The sequence below is a fragment of the Diprion similis genome, chromosome 6 (assembly GCF_021155765.1).
Source record: "Diprion similis isolate iyDipSimi1 chromosome 6, iyDipSimi1.1, whole genome shotgun sequence".
NCBI classification, from domain to species: Eukaryota; Metazoa; Arthropoda; class Insecta; order Hymenoptera; family Diprionidae; genus Diprion; species Diprion similis.
Window position 1 is genome coordinate 7,824,839 of NC_060110.1, and position 21,840 is coordinate 7,846,678.

A 21,840-nucleotide genomic window follows, 5' to 3' on the forward strand; every position below is an offset into this window, starting at 1 on the left:
ATTCAGCACACTCGAAAATATAATATTTACCAAAAACATCTCATGAAGCTGAAGTAAAATATCTTTTTGCAAACCTGTGTAATTTTCTCAAGTTCTGCCAAAACCGGCTAAACCTACATCGGCCATTTGAAGTAGAAAACTCTGCCAATAAGAATCAGTAGATAAAAAACTCACGAAATTATAAAGCATAGCGATGAGGAGACAAAAGGATGAAGTACGTACGGTGTTTACACTGGAATTTTGAATAACAATTACGGGGCTGAAGCAGCCAGATGTGCGAAACCCCAACCACCACCATCACTCGAATATTTCATCTTTCATCTTATTGTTAGACATGGTCAAATAAACGGTGCGGTAAATGAACACCGAGCAGCGAACAAACATTCCCGTACCTACACTCACCGCAGAATCCCTTATGCTAATTTACCGGGGGTTGACTTCTGCTGCGAGTATCCATTTGGCGGTTTTCTGACCCAGCTATCTTCACTATGCATCTGCCATGGTGTATAATTCTATAATTCTTCCGCGAACGACACCACTTGCATTCTATATCACCAACGACATTCTGATCAGTTTGTCAAATACTTGAGGACATCTGGTTAATTAATTCGAGATAAATTTATCCCGGCATGAAAAAAATTTTGTTACACAAGGGACTTGATTCGTGATTAATTCCTTCATTCATCGCGTAGTAATTGCATGATTTTTTAACTGTAAATTGTCCCAAATTCTGCGTGGCAGAAGGGAGAAACGAACCAGCAGTTTTCACTCACTGTCAATGCCGTTTCTGTTACTTCGAGTTTGCTCCGACCGATTGTACGGTGTTTACCGATCCCTTGTGGTCTCACTGTATGCACGATGTTGGAGTCCTCGGTGAAGCTACTATTACCGTTTAGTTCTAAGGACTATGGAGTGGAAGCGTGGATCATTACGTTCCCGGTCTGCGGTTCGAGTTCGTTCCAAAGGGACAATATGAATGCCTTTGAAACACGTCAGCAACTTTTCCCATTGTGGGATACTCCGGTATTATACATTATATACGGTGTACTCCGCGTGTAACTAGTGCGTCAAACTTTCCCTTCTCATCCGAGCTTGGGTTTCAGCTGTGCGTTCAACCCCTTCTAATGCAGCAGTCGTAACTCTTTCTCTCCGGGGGCCTCGACGTGCCAAATATGCAATCGAAAATTTATAACCGAGAATTGGATATATTCCGATTTATTCGCTGTTAGTTTGGCGATGGTGAAAATATTTCGAGAAATTTGCAGAACCAGAAAAGAAGCGAAAATCGATACTTTTTATTAATTTTACTGCAAGACACTCGCGGAATGAGGATTCGGTAAATGATTTCTCAAAACATGTAAAAAGCTTGGAAACCGATCTCTGATTTTAAACCAAAGAGAAAAATTCAACAAATTTCAATGACCTCGCGTTGACTGTGAGAAATGAATAAAGATATATGCAAGATTATAAAGTAAGAGCTTATCAAAGAGACCGAATATTTTCCGAAAATCCCTGAATTTAATTTTACTCAGAATTTCTAATTACACTTTCCTTGATATTTATACGTTTTTTATTATTATCCTGGAAGTCTTCCTTGGCTAGACTGTACTTAAGAGATGCTTGACTTTCAAAAGTTTTTAATATTCCTTTGAATCCACGGTTACTTTTAGAACGAATAACGACACTGTACTCAAATAAACTATCCAGAACTCTGGAATACAGAAAATTACTCCGGAACGAAAGCATGAAATGAAATTTGTTTTTCCCTGTTTCACAATTCAGATATTATAGAATAACGCTTGCTGAATATATTTAATCAATTATAATTGTATTTCCATTTGGTAAATCGTCGAATGTCAAAAGTCAAATTTAATCCATTACTTCGTTCCGGATTAGTCTAAAAACTAGCATCAGGATATTGTAGCAATAGTATATTACATAACAGTTGTTGTGTTTAGCTAAAGAAGAATCTACAGCCAATATTACTGATTGTTTATGAAATCGAATTTTCATTGCTTATTCAACATACATACTTCAGAATGTAAATTCAAATCAGAGATCAAATGCAGACATTTAATAATTGCATACGGTCCATTCGATTCTATTGGGAATAGAAACGGAGCTTTTTTCGAACGAACTCGTGTTCCGGGAGAAAACAAACTCCCCTTCGCACGTTATACGCCCTGCAATATTTTCTCCTGGTCGAGTGAGTGAGTGAGTGAGTGAGTGAGTGAGTGGCCATCTGCTAATTGCTTACCTGATAAAGGACGAACCATCGCAGCTGCCATTTGGCGGAATCGGCGGTGCGCTTATGAAGGTGTCCGGCAAGCGAGTGGTCGAAATGTGCCCTCTCCGACAACATCACCAGCTGGGCATCGTTCACCCTCACTAGGAAAAGCAGTGATATCGATTTGTTTCGTATCAATTAACCTGTCGGACGTAGGATAATATTTATGATGCAAATACAGAACGACTCTTCGCTCGATTCGAAATTATACACAGAAATAATGGTTCGCTTCGAAAATCTTTGGATACTGCAATTTGCTAGTAGCTGATATTAAAAAAGTTGGTAAAAAAAAAAGAGACGTTCTTCTACCTGGTACAAGTACGGATGAATTTTTTAGTTTGTTTCCGAATAACTTTTTAACCGGTTGGAAATTTCCTCGGCAAAGTTTTCCAAAAATAATTTTATTTCTCTATGAAATTTAAAAATATTTTGGTAACATTCATACCTGTACTTATTATCCAATTTTTCTTCGGGTAATTTTATTTACTACACAATTGAATGAATAAGCTAGATTCAACTTTCTGGGAAATGATCGCTGGAATTTTTCAAATCCCATCAGAATTGAGTAAATTTTTATAATTTCAGAAATTCTTTGGTAAAATTTATATAAATGATCGAAGAGAAGTCTGTTTAGAATATCTAATCTATCTAAAAATATATTAAAGCATTTTTGTTCGCGGTCTCGCAATTAACAGAACTCTTACCGTAACGATTTCAATACGTATTTTGCGAAATATCTAATGCAGAGAAAAATTTCACCACATTACCTCAGGTGGTATTTATGTAATAGATATATACTGGGAAGAATAATTCCATATTTAATTTACACGGAAAATACGCGTGAAATTCTTCCATTCAAAATGGAAATGAAGCATTTAAGGTTTTATCATTTCATGAATACATTGAGTCTGCTTGAATTTTTCCTTCGCCCCTTTTTTCCGACAGATGTTATTATACCTCATTCAGGTCACACGTCAATTAAATCGCCGACACATTTTAAGTTCAATAGATTCGGCAATTTCTTACCAACTTCAAGACTCTAGCAATCTTTTCGTTCTATAACTTTGAATCACTAAATTTACATGCGATTTTTAATTATTTTCGGGTACGAAAGTATCTCTTAGCGTGAATTATATCGGGAAAATACTTTTCTTAGCGAACAAATCACATTTAAGTTCAAAAAATGAAAAAAACATCGATCATATTTTATCTCATCAAATTGAAAAAATGTTTGAATCTAGAATCGAAGAGGATCGTTCAGAGTTCCGAAGTTTTCATTTCTTATACAATATTTTATGTAAACAATAGACCGAAATCGATATCGGCACTTTTCATTTTATCTTTTTCTTTTATCGGACAAAAAAAAATTGTTCAAAATTATCGATCAAATCTTGCATTGATTGAACTGAATAAAAGAGCGGAAAATTTTCATTACAAAAGCTTTCACAATTTTGCTATGCACCATTTAACATAAATAATATTTGTAAGTCCTTCAAAAATTCAAACTTAAATACAATTCAAATTTTTGTATCGACAACGAAAATTTTCAGAAATTTCTTTTACGAGCAGTGAATACTACAAGCACGTAATATAATTATCATATAATAATCGAAGAGGTCAATTCAGCTAACAATATTCTAATCCCTCTATTCTAATCCCTCATTTCAAAGCAGAAGAGATGAGCTGAATCAGATTAGCGCCATAGACAGCATAGCCGAGCTCCCTGGAGCTGCTTAAGCGGATTACGGATTAAGTGCAGTTACATTTGAAGTCGCGCATTTCCAGTGCATCATTCCGAATCAGAAGTACATGCGCTTTTGGTTACTCTTAAAAAGGGCATAAACGTAAAAGGGGTATAGAAAGTAAAATAAATATGATCAGAAGATAGTTGGATAGGTATAATTTCGATTTATACCTTCTATAAATAATTAGATCGATATGTTTATAATCGAAATGAATCTACATTATAAAAGAAAACTTTGCCGATGGTTTTTATATTTTATCAGTATAACCCGTTATGATCACACTTCAACAATGAAAATATACTCTCGTTGATTTAATTGTGAAACAAATCCCAGATTTTTTTTTTGTTTGACGAACAAAACATGGTTTTTTTGTTCAGAAATTCATAACTATTCCAAGGTTTAATATTTATTTGCAAAACTTTAGCACGTTACTCGTGATTTACAGTAATTTCGTGAAAAGATAGTCTGATAAACGGGTGTTTTAAAAAGTATATTTATTTTGAAGGTTGAACTTGATGAATCAGGGCTTGAAATGATAGAATAATTCCATTCATAATCGAATGTGTTTATTCACTCACTTGGCCATTGATCAAGGGTGATAATTAATCGAAATAGAATTCAGGTCAAATCGACCCAGTTTGATGATTATGGGAAAATGTAATGGAATTGGATACTTATGGGGATTTTCAAATTACCGTGTTTATTATTCAAGCGGTATAATCAAACGAATTCCCTACTTGCCGCGAATTGAACTTGAATCTTACTTTAACAGGACTATAACTCGAAGAAACAGGTCCATTTAATTTCACTCGCAAATCTTCATTATTAAATTTTTCGGATTTATGCTATTCAGATCTATAAGATAGCAGAAGATAATTCATACGGAATGCCACTGAATTCAGTCTCATTTACATATTGCCAAATGGATGAACGACGTAAAATAAAGAGAAAAAGATTTGTTGAAAAGAACGAAAAAGTTTAATCAGGAAACCCTGCAACATTGAGGTAAGTTAAATTAATGAATTCAATTTAAAATATTCACATAATGATGCACAAAATTTATATTCTTCACCAAAGCTCCTTTTCCCCAAAGAAATTTTCACATTCAACAAAATTGAATTTTTCAATTGTAAATAGAAAACGGTCTATATAAATATCTAAATAATCACGAATTCCAGGTTCTTCTGTCACTGACGATAAGATGAAATTTCATTTGTAACAGTTTCTAGGAAGGTCTAGTTAAATGGTTATCGTTTCAACAACGGTTTAAATATTGTTGGAATTACAAGGAAACAAGGTAAATATGTAGCATATAATTATATGCGAAGTTTTGATAATAAATTTCCTGGTTATTGTAAAATTGAATCGTTTCGTTTTCTTGGTTTGCTAAAGTTTTTCATTTAAATTCGGTCTAATCGTCAATTTATTGACGCACCAGCATCAAATTGTCGCAATAGTTATAAGAAAATATATTATGAGTAACGATAATAAATTCACTGTTAAAAATGATTAAGAATTTACTACACATTTACTATACAAAAAAGTTGACAACTTGCAAAATTAGGTTGCAAATTTACAAATTTGGTGCAGCGAAATAAATTGCTATGTATTTGTCTGAAATTTATAATGAAAATTTTTTAGTTTACTAAAATTTGTAGGAATAACACAGAAAATTTATTCGAATTTATTAAATTGTGTGGTAAATCTATTGTATTTGTAAATTGAATAAAGAATAAACTTCAATCCAAACAAAAGGATAAGTAACAAATGTTTATGAATTTCCTAGCTAAAGCTATACAAGACTAATGTTTTCCATTTTTCATCCTAATCTCTAACGCAGTTTTTCGGTCAAGTCAAGAAATGATAACTCCAGTCAACACGAAGTTTGAGCATTCAAATTTTCGAATGAAAGCAATTTAATTTCAAAACTGCAGTTTGTTTAAATGTTATTTACAATAATTGTTAAAAAAAGTAGGTTATTTGTCTTAAAATCCGCAATATCGTTCCGGCTTCTACAAGCGCAAATTTTATCTAACAAAACTGTTTTTTCTTCCATTAGTTACGTGGATGAAATCGAAATTCTGCATCTAGAACTGGGACTGAAAAATGATGCTGATCGATGATTATTTATCAACGCAAGAAAGACGAAATCAAACTTTATAAATAATAAACGAAGCTTTGAGTTATCATTCGATGTATAAAATCGAAATTTATTTATTTCAGTGAATAGTAAAAAAAAAAAAAAAAAAAAAAAAAAATCCCGACTTGTGCAATAGCTATAAGGGCCGCAAAGTAACCAATACGGAAAATTTCTCTCGGTATACATATAGTAAATGCAAAGTAATTTCCTCGAGTCCGCGATCAGGGCTGACTCACATCTAAATCAAGTCTCCAGGCGTGACGGTTACCTTTTTCGCAGATTAACGCTAATGGACTAACAAAGTGAAACGCGAGTGAGCTACCAGGTAATGCGAAACGCGAAATACTCGACCAACTGACGCTACGGTAATCACCGTTTTGTCTCACCCCTGAATACTCTAATTAAACGAGCCTGTCCCGTTTGCGGACCGACGGAAAGACCGATGGCTTTACGACCAGCCAGCCGGACCCTGCGAATTCGCAACTTGCCACTTCCAATGCCGCTCCTTAATTTCCGATTAACGATGTCCCCGATCACTTAAGCCCGCGTCCTTCATTTCGTCCTTATCTGCTCCTCGCTTCTCTTCACGTAATCTTACGTCGTTGAGCTAGTCAGAATCAACCCCCCCCCCCCCCCCCCCCCCGACCCCTTGAGAATGTTTATCCACTCTTTTGATAACATCTTTCTGTATTTTTTCTTCAGTATCCACACTCCAGGAGAGGAAAATATTTCACTTCATTACTCAAGACTGTGTAGTGAAAGTTCCGAAAATTGTTCTCAACTACAATTATCGCATCGAGAAAGATTTTTAGTTTTGGTTACCACTTTATAAAGTCATTAACTACGTTTTCAATCCTTACCGTAGATAAGAACATGATTCTGAGTATGAAGTTAACATGAGTTTTATAGTTGTAATCAGAATATTTATTATTATGGATTACTTCTCTTTTTCATTATGGTTATCTGTACTAAATTTTTTTTTTTTTTTTTTTTTTGTAACTACAGAACGTTTGAATAGTTTGAATATATTGTTGCAAGCACCGAGAAAAACTTTTGTTTGGATTAACAACGGCTTCCTTTGCGGGTGGTGATAAAAATATTTTATTTGATGAAACTAAGTTTTTGCTACCGCGAGAATGTACTTTGTTGACTCAAGATAAATTTGGTTTACTCAAGTTAATTTTTTTCTCCGCCACCCGCAAAGAAGTCGTTGTTGATCCAATGTATTATGTTTCTTCAATTTGTAACAAGAAATTCATGAAAAATGTAGTTGAATCGAACCAACAGATCTAACGTCAATTGACAACTGCAATCAGATACTAAATAGTTACATTTACAATTAGTAGAATTTCATGTAATTCCAACAATATTGAAGCCACTGTTGTAACGATACTCATTTTACTAGCATTTTGTAGTAAGTGTAACAAATGAGATTTTTCTCGGTAAAAAACGAGTTCGAAGTTAACAAATATTTGATCGGCTGTTTGATATAAACTTGGCACATATGTACTACTGCACAGCGGCATTTCATACAAATGTTAAATTAAATATCAAATTATTTTCAGTCACGTAACCTCAAAAACATGATTAATTAGAAATTTTTTTTACATATTACTACTACAAAAAACAAAAACAAAAACACCGGTAACAATAAAATACTATATTGTTTGATCGATCTGCCTTAAACGGTAAACTCTAAAATTCAGGCTTTGATTAAACATCATGAACGAAATTTCGTCGTTGATCCGTGTTAAAATAAACGACTTTTTCAACTTTCATTGTATAAATGTATACAATAAAAACTTGTATCCTTAGTTGGAATATCGGAAGTGTTTTTCACGGTCACAGCTCCATGCAGACAAAATAAAATAACACACACTTTCCTCAACGACGTACAAATGAGAGAAAATATTTTTTCTGCAATTAAATATCCCAAACATTATGTGACCTGTTGCATGATAATCAAATAAATTCTAACATCACTTACTGAAACATATCTTACAATCAAGGCCGAATAATATTACACCCTTGGGAGTCTCGAGCATAAAAACAAGCAGGTACGGAGGTCTCGGTGAAATTACAACTCTCTCAAAAATTCATTCGATATACTGGCGACAGCCGGGAACGAAGGCAATTTGTCAAGCGATGTGAATATTTCAATTGGAGTTATTTTCATTCTTCTATCGGCTCGCAAATTTGGCCCTGAATAAGACTCGCGTGTCGTTTCGAGCGTGGAGAAGAAAAGAGAAATTATAGACAAAAAGCACACAGCAAAAAGCAATTTGTGCTTTTTCCGTACTTACCGGTCCGTTGCATCTTTGGACTGAGCATCGTTAGTGGCTGTTCGCTCGGCTCATCTTATTCTACAATCCTCACTCGGATCAATCGACCGATTGATTAATCAGTCAGTCAGTGATTAGCTTATCAAAGTTTTCGAACGCTCAACGAAAGCTCCGCGGACATCGTACGCGTAAATCAAACGCGGTTTATCCTGCTCGTTTGTTTGTTTACGTTTTATTCTGCCCGGCTTCTTCGTCTTTCACTTCAATCTCAATCCTCCTTCTTTCAATTTCGCGGCACAGAATTTCAGGCCAACTTTTCTCCCCGTCGTCTGCTTCATTCTCCCGCCAAATACTCGCTGCCGGTGAGCTTTTTCAAAGCGAACGTAATACGAACTGATCGAAGAATATAACGTTGAAAAAGAAAACAATAACAAAGAATAGAGGAACTCAATATATATAGTCAGAACCGTGATTGCATCCGAAAACTTTAACACCCTTGTTGAAATATTTTTTTCTCTTACGGGTTTTTATACACGTGTGTTGTATTTTTTTTTTTGTTTTTTTTTCTTCTGTTTCGTTCTTCTCCCTTTTTTTTTTTTTTTTTTTTGTTGTTCTTTTGGTTTCTACTATTTTATTATATGTTTACGTTTATTTTCCGTTTGTCTGTTGCGATTTCAAGAGAACCAACGAGCGCCGGGTTCAAAGCGAAGGTTGGAATTCTAACTTAAAACTAAAAACTGGACGAGGGAAACGATTTTGCAGGCGTTACGACGGCTTTTTCCCATGATTTTCGGAATCGACCGTTAGCCGAGTTCTTCTCTGATCCCATCGTCGCGGTGCTCGTCAACTTTGCGCTCGCGACGTGCCTGTGCTCCGAGTCCGAGTAACGGCGAGCGACGAGCTTGCGACGAGCCGACGAGGCCGTGGAGAGAGGAGAGGAGAGGGGGGAGGAGAGAGAAGAGAGGGGAGAGAGGAGCGGAGAGGGGGGGGAGGGGGGAGGAGAGGGACCTGATACAGGGAAGAGCGCGCGCACACGGCATATCTAACCCCCCCCCCCCCCCCCCCCAAAAAGGCCCTTCCCGTATCTTCGGCTTTGGGAGAGGAGGGCAATTCGCCCCCCGGCAGAACTCTTCATCCTTTGGGTTCGGTAGGGCTTTTGCTTTGTCTGCGAGGCTTCGTGGTCTCCCTACCCCTTCAAAAACCTCGCATGATCGGATCTGGGATACAGGCACGGTGCTTAATTCAAAAACAGCAGACAACCCGCCTCTGTGGTAATCAAAGTATGTAAACTTCTTACCAAGAAAGAGAATATCGAAAACTTTTTTCTTGATATTCATATCGCAAAAGACTCCACAAACACGGTTGCTGATTGTTTACAGAAAATCTTAACTTTTTTGTTCTGCGGATACGGTATTAATTTTTTTTTTTTTTTTTTTTTTTTTTCAATAATATGTAAACGTTTCATATTTATTTATACTACCTTTTTTTCACCTTTTTTAAAGCAAAAGCTTCCAATGTTCTCAGAAATTTTTTATAATATGGATAAAATTTTGATTCTTTTCTTTTTCATGACCCAAATTTAAACGTATCTCTGGAAGAGATTTTCTTTAGTTCGATCTGGCGATGGGGAAAAAATCTCGTTTTTTGCGAATGATCGTGTTGACATTTGATACGATTTCCCAGATTTCGAATACGTTGAACTTATAAGGAGAGTATCAGACTTTCGACCCACGTATTCTGCGGAAATTTCTAGACGTGCTTCTTTGGCTCAAAATAACCAAATGGAGCTTGTGATTTGTAGCTCCAATCATTGGGCTTTCCTTAGCTCGGTTTACAATACATCAGGTTGCCAGATATTCGCGGTTTATATTTCACTACGGCTCTGAAATAATTTAATATGTCCGTTTTCATTTGAATCTACGAGAACCTATGATCACAACTTCGAAAGAGGACAATGAAAATTAATATTTCATGTACAAAAATATAGGTACAGCAGACTTCGTTAATCATTAGAGCATTCCACTCGTTCAACTGCTATTATAATCAATTTTAATTGGAGCCAAGAACGGCCGAATGAAACTAAACATTACAAGCTCCATATTTTCCAACAAGGAAACAACCTTGGCAATTTCAGTAGAATCCGTGATTCGGACTCTGATACTCCCATCGTTAGTTTTTTCAAGTATACGCTTGAATTGAATCGATCTATACTGAATTTATTTGAACAAATGAACAGCTGCTTCCACGATGATAAACTATTTAACAACTCACCTTGATAAACATATGAATTTTTCAAACTACAGAGGGACGCGAAAAAGTCGAAAAAAAAAATTAGAACTGTAAAAATTTTGGAGATATATTTAAAGAGAAAATCAGAAATACGATGTTGAGAAATGTAGAGAGGACTCGAGAAACTGTTGGTTGAAGATTAGTGAATCTTTTAAAACTTTCTTTGAACATCTATCTCTGCGATTTTTTCTGAAAGATTTTAATACGCATAGTTTTTTTTCAAGATGTTTCTTCAACTTATAAAGGGAAATAGATTATTAGTTAGCCTATTGAAGGGCTGAGCTCACCCCTCCTTTACCCTTTACACACATTTCGATACAAGAGAGCGACTAACTAGTCCGGTAACTATGCGGATCTCGAAAGATTATTACAATACTTGAACAGTCCTCATCGTGCCGCTGCAAGCTGACTTGGACGGAGCTTTCCATCTACACGAACAGCTCCAGCCGCTCGTCACAGTCTGACAAAACTGGGATTATACTACTTTAACATCTCTCACCACTTTGGCTGTTGAATTCTGACTGAGCAGACCTCGACCGGCAAGTACTACTTGAGTTGATCTCTAGCCTGTCTTAGCAGGCTGATCTCGACTGAGCTTTACTACTGAAGCTGGCGTGGCAATAATGGGTGAGGGTGACTACTACCGAAAGCGCTGTGTAAAGTGTAATTACTACAAAAGTACAAAACAATCTCCGTTTTTTAATGAAACAACCTACAATAAAATCAATATACTGTCTGTGTTTGAATTGAGTTAAATTATATATTAAATACCAGAAATCGGGCAAAAATCACACTATCATACTCCTGAACCTAATTCACGTGGAGTACAAGCGTCTCCTTGGCTAATACTATGATTTTGCTTCATCGATTACACAACACTGCTCTGCAGGAAAAAAAAAAAAAAAAAAAAAAAAACTATCACGATGCCACTAAACTTGCAGCACTTTATTATAACACGTAATTTGTATATAATTTCGTTGTTTATTATTTTTTTTTTTTTTAATTATAGAAACGTATTCAATAGTTGTAAATTCCCACTGGCAAGTAATTATTTTGTCTGATACTGCGAACATTTGTCTAATTTTTCCCCACGAAGCGACGCATCACAATCGAATACAATGGCAAGTCAGTAAAAACAAGTCTGCAAAATGAACATGAACACGCTGTCGTTGTGCGATTTTGAGCATTTGGATTTAATTTTCAAAGAAAAGATTCATCACGCATAACACAAATGTGAGAATTCGCATATTAGGAAGACAATCGCCATTGTGATGCGCCGATTGTCGGAACAACAAGTTGTTCCATGGTACTGGCGAAAGCGTGTAATAATTTACTGCAAAACTCGTGACGCACCCAACGATATAATTATTACCACATCCTGGGGCCTGAGGTGATACGCAGGAAAACAAAAATACCAAGGCGTTTGCTTCTTATGAATGTGTATTGTGTATAATACTGCACAGTAATGTTATTGCGCATTTTATCATACGCAAAATAATGAAAACGAACAATGGCCGTGTGTATTTGGTGATAAGTTGTACGTCTTTGCCTTCGCCCGTTGTGGTTTGCACTTCAATTAATTGTCCTTGGTATTTTTTCTAGCCTACCTCCTTCCCACACAACGTGGCAATCTTCATCTTTCGGTTTCTCGGCAAACAACTTACCTATACGAAGTAAAATTCTTTCTAAGAAAAAGTCGGACGACCTCAGGAAACAGTTTCCTTTAGCCTGACCGTCCGTAGATGAGATTCGGGCTAATTGTAAAATTGGGGACACCGGAAGCTTTCAGAATCAGCCTCATTTCCTACCGAGTCTGACTAATAGCCTGAAGGTGCGCATTCAAAGAAAACGCGATCAATCGCACATCCGATCGATTAACCGTTATTGCGATTCGAAATCAATTATTCGAGTCCAGCTGTAGTGCAGAGTTAAGTAATTTAGAATGCTTGTTTTTCAAAACATATTTTCTGTACCATGCAAAGTAGAATTCAATGTTTTTAGGAAGCTTTACAGACCTGTGTGTGAAAGAATCTTTTTTGAAGGTTCTACTGAGAAGTAGGCAACGGCAGAGATCACAGATCCTAAGTAAGCTGCTACCAACGAAATTCTCGCGAAACTCCCGCGCTGTCAGCGCTCTTTGAAGTTCGCTCCTTTGTTCGAGATCCCGAATGTCCTCGGTATCCCAATATTATGCTATCTACCTAAGGAACCTCAAAGTCGCAACCATGCTCATGTCGAAGATTAAGGTACAACGGACTTACCTTACCCTATTAAACCCTAGACGTAGCAAATACGCCGCGTAGACAGATACGAGTTAATTGCCTAAGACTATCTAGCCAATAGAGCGTTTGCGAATTCGGCGAAGACGTAAAAAAACATTCAGTTAGAAATATTCAAGGGCTGGGACGAAATAAATGTGACCTCAGAGTTCATTTTGCAGAACCGATCTTTCCCAGCATTAGTTAGTTAACCGAGGCTCGTTTGTAGTAGACAAGATAACAGCAAGAATACATTGTTCATCGTCGGTTATGTTTTCTTCTTCGCGAAACGCTCAGAAACTGAGATTTTGCGAAAATCAATGGCGGGTGGATCTTCTTTACCGACTAAAATTACCCGCATCGCAATTTATGGAATTAATCAGTTAGTGCATAAAAATGACGTATTGATATTGTATTCGAAGAAAATTAAACAATGTATTTCGATGAACTATAATATGACGGTATTTAACAAAGAAACGCTTTAGGTAAACGTTTTTTTTACTTAAATAGATGTGTGATTTCTTTGTCCCAGGTCACGGTCTTTCAAATAAATCAGTTACAAATTCAAAAGCAAAGAAAATCGTCTAATATCGCCTTAGCAGCTAAGAATGGAAATGCCTATTTAGATACGTACAGCACGATAAGATCACTCTTCGTGACGCGTGCAGCCGCGAGTATTTTTTAATTATAGCATAATCATGTTTGTGGTTACAGTGACAAGACCGTGTGGAGCATGCAAACGACTTGTTTGCGGCTGATGCTAATTTGCTAATGTGCTTGATGCGTCCGGCTTCCTCCGGACACGCTTTAGAATAAATTTCCTTTTGTGGCATGGAAACAAGATATACCGAACATCCGTGACACCGAGGAATTTCCCGAATTTGCTTGAATCGCAACGATTAGTAGGGTCATATAGAAATGTGGATGCACTGAATTGGTGCGAATTTTTCCATACAACTTATTAACCTTAATTAATTGAAAAATAATATAAAGTAACTTAATTTATAATACATAGAAAGCATAATATGTGTTAATACTACGGTTAAGTAGTCTCACTAGCCAGGAAATGGAAACTATTCGCAAACAACGCGCAAGACTGCTGCAAATTTTGTATCTAGGTCTTATTAAATGTATTATGATTAGCTGTTTACAGTCTTTGTTCAACTTCCAGCTTTTCAACTGGGCATTTTAGTGTTATTCATGGGGTTTAGCATTACGTTGTCCGTAACAGCATATGCATAAACTGAATTGAAAATTCCATATTTGAAAAACGACGTACAAGAATTTTTTGAAATTGCGAATGATTTCCTAAAGTTACATGAACGTATCAGCAATACGTTCTGATACGTGAAACTTTTTAAACAATACAACGGTACGTGGAAAAATTTCCAGAATCTTCATGTCCTATAAAAAGGAATGCAGTGAAATTACGGCAGCAACGCTAATAAGGCTGTTCTAAGCCGGATCGACTGCATTTCTGAACAACCCTACCGATTTAGCAAAATTCTTGGACATTCTCCGTTCACGCCGAAACAAATGGACAATTCAAATAGTAACTCGAAGCGTTAATTATTCCTCTATTTATCAAAAATTTATTGAAAAGACAAATCAAAATTCAAACTGCAATGTGTACAAAAATATTAATGGAATAAAGTGGGTGTTTTTCCCCACAAAGTATGCATTTACGCAGTATATGCAACGAAATTTAAATTTCCGGATATATGCAAGCACATGTCAAACGTATTCATATAAATAAAAGAAATATTTTCGAGAGAAAGAATAATTTGTCCGGATAAAATTAACATTATTTGAAAAAAAAAAAAATTGTACCCTTTCTTTCGCCAGAATATCGAAGATTTCACTGATCTCGTGTCATTTAAGAAAAAAATCAATCCTTACGCGATTAACACTTCCCGAAATATTGACATTCCTTTTTTCACTACTTTATTCTTGTTTCCGAACATTCAAATAATTAAATACCCCCAATCAATAATTCTTATCTTGATAAAATAAAAAAACATCGATGTTAAACAAGATCGATGAAATCACCCTAAAAAGCAGATAATTCGGCTGGAAATCGCTTATAATTATCGTAGCTCAGGTGTAGAATATCAATTCTGGTATCTGTCCGTCCTCAACGGACGTACCGTTGTTATTACCAGCCGCGTAGCTGAACTGGAACCTTACTTTACCGTCACCATTACCGCAGTCTACATCCACTTTGCGAAGCCCCTTACAACCGTAGTGAGAATCTGGTCCCTGAAAGATCATTTTCTTACTATAACGTCTCCAACAATCTGAGGGTGTATCTGGGTAGAAAATTTAGCAACAGGATTTTGATACAGAAACTGACCGATCGCCAATTTTCTCAAAAATAAAACCTCTTTGTCTGTTAAAGACAATGATTTGGTAAAACTGCGTTTGCTCTGGCAGAGATTTTGACCTGACAAAAAATTAACGTATAGGTAGCTGCTGTAACAAAAGTGCACCATAAGAAAATCCATTCAAAATAATTAAATTCTGAAAAAATAGAATTCCTAGATGATAATAGTCAAACCTTAAACATCGCAGAGGCAGTATAAATAGTATTGGGCAAAATTTCCGCCGGCTCTTTGAACATGAGCCTGTAGGTGTACCTCGACCCGTCACAACTAAAGCTGGTATGATTTGTCGCGATAACTTTGGATGAAGCTGTGTGTATGAGTTCAATCTTAACGTCGTATTCTGCGGGCCCGTGAATACTTCCGTAGACTCCATAACCAACGAGGAATATTCGCCTATCGACACTGAATCTGGAAAAAAAAATACGAAAGAAACCGTGTTTTGTTAAGATTTGTGAAAAAATATTGTATAAAAATGATGAAACATATAAAATGAAGAGGAAAAAAGTGTGTATACATATATATATATACTCATATTGTATTCGTACTTGACTGGAAAATAATTATTTATATCAGTGAGTCAGGGCTTGCACGACGCTGGAGATTACTCTTATGCATCAGAACAGGAAAGGCATAAGTTTCGTGGAAATGAGGCGACATTCTTCATCAAGTTAGTAAATATTTCACTTTTGCAGATTAATAGCTCCCCTACTGTTCCCTGTTTACTAGGTATGAAAAAATTCTGGTTTCAAAATTGCGGCGCCTCGATAATTTCGATGATTTCAGACCGCAGAGATTTCAGAACATCAAATGAGAATCAAGAATAGCACCTGACTCTGTCGCTGGTCCCACTGTAGCCCCATCTTTTCTCAGTTTGTTGAAATCTGCATACCGTCTGCTCCTTTCCCATCATGCAGCAGCGAGGCATGGCTTCAAATCCAACCGAAGGTTTTGGATTGACGGTAAAGTATAAAAATACCGAAACCACCTGTGGTACATGATATTGAAGAAGTAATGAATAAACGTACCTATCATCAATTCTATTAAGCACATTAGAATCCTTACCTCTCGATCGGTCAGAAGACCGGACTGTGCAGGACCACCGGCAAACTCCTCTACCGACATCAAAGGAAATCGAACCAATGACAGCGCTCTGCCCAAAACAGAGCGTTGATTCTCTGGTGTGATTGGAAGCTGTTGACGTGCACACTCTGCCTCTGACCACCTGCAAACGACATGGACGTTAGATATTGAGCCAGGATTTCTTGCAAAGGTGAACTAGTTCCAGAAATTTGATTGTTCTACTGTAATGTTGGAATAGTGTAAAATACCACACAATCAACTGTATATAAATTCAGTATATAAAGTATTTTCAGAAATAAAAAGTTCCATAATTTCTAGCGATGGTTCATCCTGATTTATTTATACAGCATGTGAGAACGTATATGCATTGAACATAGAAACTGATAGTAGCGAAGATTGAAAGAATAGTTTTGATTATATGGTTGAAAAATGACTTCTTTAAACATTCACGTTAAACACAAGTTAAATGTTTATTTCATGTAATGTAGAACTCAGAAACCACAGTCTAAATTTGTAAGCTGTGTAGTTCTTACACTTAACTGTGGCTGTTTTTAAAGTAAAGGTCCTTATTCAAGATAAAGCAAGTTTATCAAAGTTTCTGATAAAACGTGTTGATAACATCTCATGACATTGCTAGCCTTTCAAATATAAGGTTTACAATAAACAGAAATGAAACTCACCTAACAACGGCATGGAAAATCTTAGATTCCCTAATGCGAAGGGTGTCTCTTTCTAACACAACCATGAGTGTATCAATATCGACATCAGTGAATCCATCCGCATTGAAGGCGTCTGTGGTAAATTTGTCGATAGTGTCGAGGCACACTGCAGCAAGCTGAGGTTCATCGAATAACCGAGCCTGGGTGAGTAACAGGAAGGCATTATCACTGGTTAGGTTATTTCTGAGAAAATCAACACAGTGTTTCTCCAGCGGTGAGACAGCATATTTCTTAGCAGTGTAGAGAGTCGTCATAACAGTCTCAGGATCAATTTGTATTTCATCGGTGTAGAGGAAGAGCAGGACAGCCAAAAACGCGGCTGGTTCAATATCCGGCACTTCTATCTCAGATGCAGAAGTGGCCAAGGTACCGTTGAACATTGCATCGAAGACGGCACTGCCTGCAGCTAATACCAGCTTGTGCGCAGGAATTCGTTGCTGTTGAGCCCCTCGGCCAACCAGAAAAGACACATCCGATAATATCTCATTGTTAAACAAGAAAGAAAATCGCTCGCGCATTGTAGTTTTAGTTCCTTGCCAGTTGTAAGTAGTCACAGGCGGTCTATGAAGAGGCGCTGACTCTACCACAACACTGCCTTGTGGTCGGGCTTCGAGGTGGAATGTATTTACAGAATTGCTGGGCGGTCTGCTGTAGAAATGACGAATGAAAAATGCAACAATTAGTTCATACAGAATTCTTGAACATTTGGCACACAACAACACTTTTCATGCATGAAATTCCTCGTAATCGATGCAGGACCCTCGTTGTTGAACGTTAAAGGTGAAAATTGGCCAACGATCAGATGCGAATAGCGATAGCGAGTAGAAAAAAATTGGGGAGACGTACCTTCGTCGAGGAACTGACCTGTCAGAGGGGCCGGCGGAAGTCGAAGGCTCTGAGCACCTGACTTGAGGGGTCGAGACTGATGTCGACGGCTGTTCGTCCTCGCAGACAATCCTCGCGGGAGCCCTGCGTGTCCGTGAATAGGCGATGCCTCCGGACGTTTGCATGTTCTGAGGCGACTCGACCGCAGGTTCTGCCCCACCATCGGCGGCCTGTTGTTCCTCGGCCTCTTCGCTGTCCGATCGAATGTTAAGCCTCGTCATGGCATTCGATGTCTCCTCGGGTGAGCTTTCCGACGACATCTTGCACCGATTTCACCAGTACTGACCTTGATCGGTTGATTTAATGATGATTCGCGAGGACGAGGACGCTCCGTAGCATTTTCGAAGAGCACCAGTCTGCTGCCGGGTTTCAGATCCTGGGTGACGAGCCTCGTTTCATCAACTTTGGGCCGCACTAATCATTTCGATTACAATATTCTACGCGTAATTTATTCACGAGTAGCAATGCCGGTCCGAACTCTAACCTCGGACAGGGTTGATGAATGTATTCAAAATTTCGCTCGGACGTACCAAGCTCATATGACAGCGAACACCGAGTTTTGTCAGCTTACTTTTGTCACCATTTGTCACTAACAACACTATTGACAACAGTCAGACACGCGCGTCGAAATACCGCGAACCACGAAACTGGAGTGAACAAAGGTATTCGACCCGCATTAGGCTACGCGTAGTGGCCCTCTAAAGTCTAGGTAATGATCCTAGAGCATATTTGTACTATCGGAGGTGGCTATCCATGCCGTCAACCTTGCGGAAACTGCAACCGAAGTGATGAGAGAGAGGAATATTTATTCAGATTACTTAATTTCTCTCACTAAATCAGGTGTACAGCGATACAGATTACAACCGAAATATATCTCTCTCTTTCTCTTTCTCTCTTTCTTTCTCTCTTTTCTGTACACGCGAAGCTATCTCCCAGTAATATATGCTCAAAGGTATGATAAACAACGAGGTGATGATTGATTGCTGGTTGATTGAGAGAATGTAGGCCTAAAGCGAAAGTGGATGAAAATTATAAAATATATTACCATAAGATGAACGAAGAGGATGCTGTAGGTCAGTTTTTACCGGTCGAGTAAGATGTCACTCCTTTTCAATAAAGGATTTGCCGGTTTAATCGCACCTTTAAGGATGCATAGCTTTCAAGTTTTACACCTAAGTGTTTAAAATAGAAGCGAGAACAATTTGCGTAATTTTTATTGACCAAGCATAGTTAATAGCTACGCGGGACTAGCAGGACTTATCATGTCGATGAATTAATTGACGAAAACATGGACGAGATCATCATTCTTCCTATGGCTATCAAACGCTATATATTTATTTTTTTGCCTGGTATCAGCGCATGCGATATGCGATTACTACGACTTTCAGTATTTTAAATTGAATTTCTGATTTGTTGAGAAAATCTGTTATCTTCTGATTACATCGCAGGATGTCAAATTTAATATACTAATCCGCTGATACCTTATTGTAACTATATGCTGCCCGAAATACACGATGAAATAACTTCGAAATATTAGGGAATTTTTCTGATAATTCAATGAGGTTTATTTAACGTGCATGCGGTACATGGGGAGATAACAAACCAGTTTATCTTTGCACCACATAAAATGATATCGTAACTACGTACGTAACTACATTGCACATACTTATTTATAACAAATTTTTGGGTTCAGAAAAGTGAAAAGAATTAATTCTAATATTTTCAACCTTGATGCATACGTTCCAGCGAACGGTTCCAATGATAGACATTGATTTCTAGAAGCCTCCCACCGGCTCTCTGATTGCCAAATCTGGCGGGGTTGTGAAAGTGGAAGATCTTCGAAAAGGCTCGTTGAGGTTTGCAATTTCCGCTCGAGCTTTAAGCGTTCCTTTGTCAAGCTGAGATTTGTAGTAGGACTGGACTGTGGCACCGCCATAGAGAGGATACTTGGTGTGTTTCTGATCCAACAAAATCGCGTGCAAATTACATCTACTATCATCATTATCAATATACACATCTATATATATACAAGTTGTGCATAGATCAGTGTGTATGGACAGAACTCCAGAACAATTAGATTGAAGCTGGTAAGGAATCGGTAAACCAAATATCATTGTTTTGCAGCCTTAAAATAACTTCGAAGCAGTTCACTCTACGAGATATCAAATTTCTTGATGCTATGCCAGTTTACAGAATTTTAAACAACCCTAAATTGAAATATGCGGAATAACAACTTTCGTTCTATTACCGTTACGAACTTCAACCTCATACTTTGGATTTTTTCTGCAATTCCAATTACCTACCCGATTGTCGCACTCGGTCCTATCCATGAAGGGAGTGAATTTTGGGTCGCAGAAACTCTCTACGTATTCAGAGGGACTGACAGGCTCAGGCGGCGGCTCGGCAATCATAGCGTCGATCGCTTCTCCAAAGACACGAATACCGATAAAATTTTTCACCAGCTCGCGCCTTCGACCTATTTACAAATCTGTAGAATTACGAAAAACCCAGAAAAAATATCGTTTCTAAGGCGGCGGTGGTTTTGCTGCCACAACCGTATCCGGGTCAAATTAAAGCCAATCGCTTAAATAATTTTCTCCGAAGTCACCAACGGAAAATGTCCTGAATTTGAATGGAAATTGACGCCACCTATGTGACGTAACGGGAAAGCCAATATATCGCAGCGATGGACGTCATATTGAAACTTGCTAATATGCCTAAATTTGATCAACGGTGCTTTTGGATGCTTTATGTACAATGTTATTGCAGTCAAAACGATTTCAAGCGAAAGTCAAAGTATTCAACTGATTGCATTATTTTTACCTCAGCAATGTTAAATATATACGAATAATTTACGTCAATTAAAATGACACGTGCTCGCTTTTCCGTTCCTAATTCTATTTAAAGTCATAACTGTTTTACGCATGGTAAATACCACACTGGAAAATAGAAAATTGAATTTCCATGTTACTGTTACACTGCAATCATTATAGTAGGTTACCCAATGTTCGCGAGAGGTTCGGCGATGGGGCCTGATACGAATCATTCGTCACAGTTTGCCAGCGGTGCTGATCCTCGCAGGAGCGACTTTTCGGTCGAATCTCAACAACGCCATCCAGCTGCTTTGAGGAACAAGTTTCATCGCATTTTTCCATCGCCTTTGATCCCTCCATCACACATGCTGTCAAAGTCCGATGAGATCTGCCAGCATTCAGAGAAAAACACCGCGAATCCGTACCGAAGAAACACTCACATGACTAACAAAAGCATTGTCTCCATAGCGACGTTCGGTGCAATCCGCGACGCGACTTTTTATTAATTTGAAACTGTAGGAAGAATCATATTCGATTGGGCATCATTTAAAAAATGACAAATTCAACGATTTGATGTATGCTTTATTCTCGAAACGTGCGGGAAAACGGAACGGACCCTACTCGAGTCCTTCTCGTTTCCAAAAGTTGACTGATAATAGGCTTACATTTCTCTCTATTTTTGTATTGTAAGCACTATTTAAGCACTTCTGAAGAATTCAAAATATGTAATTCAATGCTCTAATCCAATCTTAAATAATTCTGAAAATCCCATTCCAATTTTTAATTTTTTTAAATATGATGGCCGTGTATTTATAAAGCAGAGCAATTCGCAAGTCAGCAGATACGGCATTCGATGTGTTTGTTTTCATCAAATTTTCTAGTCCATGCCTAATTTCCACAAAATCTTGGATTTTTCAATCAAATTTTCGTCAATGTTCAGGAATAGTCGTTCCACAAT

The 21,840-nt window shown here is 37.4% G+C and overlaps 2 protein-coding genes and 1 pseudogene across 5 annotated transcripts in view; all 3 read right to left on the reverse strand.

Annotated features, from left to right (window-relative positions):
• LOC124407413 (ras-specific guanine nucleotide-releasing factor 2-like) overlaps window positions 1-9,319 on the reverse strand; it is an 85,548-nt gene extending 76,229 nt beyond the window's left edge. The window contains exons 1-3 of one of the 2 annotated variants that reach the window (XM_046883521.1): window positions 9,101-9,319; window positions 8,476-8,821; window positions 2,258-2,388 (exon numbers count right to left, since the gene is read on the reverse strand). In XM_046883521.1, coding sequence (XP_046739477.1) covers window positions 2,258-2,388; window positions 8,476-8,503 — 159 coding nt within the window. In that variant the 5' untranslated portion in view covers window positions 8,504-8,821; window positions 9,101-9,319. Of the gene's footprint in view, window positions 1-2,257; window positions 2,389-8,475; window positions 8,841-9,100 lie in introns of those variants that run through there. The other variant, XM_046883522.1, reaches the window with a different exon arrangement.
• A 4,616-nt stretch (window positions 9,320-13,935) lies between these two features.
• Window positions 13,936-18,704, reverse strand: LOC124407417 (BTB/POZ domain-containing protein 1-like). 3 transcript variants are annotated; one of them, XM_046883528.1, is made up of 6 exons: window positions 18,049-18,704; window positions 17,146-17,829; window positions 16,448-16,607; window positions 16,213-16,370; window positions 15,559-15,793; window positions 13,936-15,260 (listed from the first exon to the last, which is right to left on the reverse strand). In XM_046883528.1, the coding sequence occupies exons 1-6, from the start codon at window positions 18,327-18,329 to the stop codon at window positions 15,099-15,101; spliced, it is 1,680 nt and encodes a 559-aa protein (XP_046739484.1). In that variant the 5' UTR covers window positions 18,330-18,704; the 3' UTR covers window positions 13,936-15,098. The 3 variants fall into 3 exon arrangements, with proteins under 3 accessions (XP_046739484.1, XP_046739483.1, XP_046739482.1); XM_046883527.1 differs by having other exon boundaries at window positions 17,146-17,832; XM_046883526.1 differs by having other exon boundaries at window positions 17,146-17,832; window positions 18,031-18,704.
• A 1,097-nt stretch (window positions 18,705-19,801) lies between these two features.
• Window positions 19,802-21,428, reverse strand: LOC124407419 (annotated as a pseudogene).
• Window positions 21,429-21,840: the final 412 nt, after the last annotated feature.

What these genes read in the sequence shown, in the direction of transcription:
- LOC124407417 (XM_046883526.1), bottom strand. Translation starts at nt 18,329, where the DNA reads ATGTCGTCGGAAAGCTCACCCGAGGAGACATCGAATGCCATGACGAGG. An exon ending in AGGTCAGTTCCTCGACGAAG is followed by an intron (nt 17,833 to 18,030) that starts GTACGTCTCCCC and finishes TCATTTCTACAG; the next exon opens with CAGACCGCCCAGCAATTCTG. An exon ending in ATTTTCCATGCCGTTGTTAG is followed by an intron (nt 16,608 to 17,145) that starts GTGAGTTTCATT and finishes TGTCGTTTGCAG; the next exon opens with GTGGTCAGAGGCAGAGTGTG.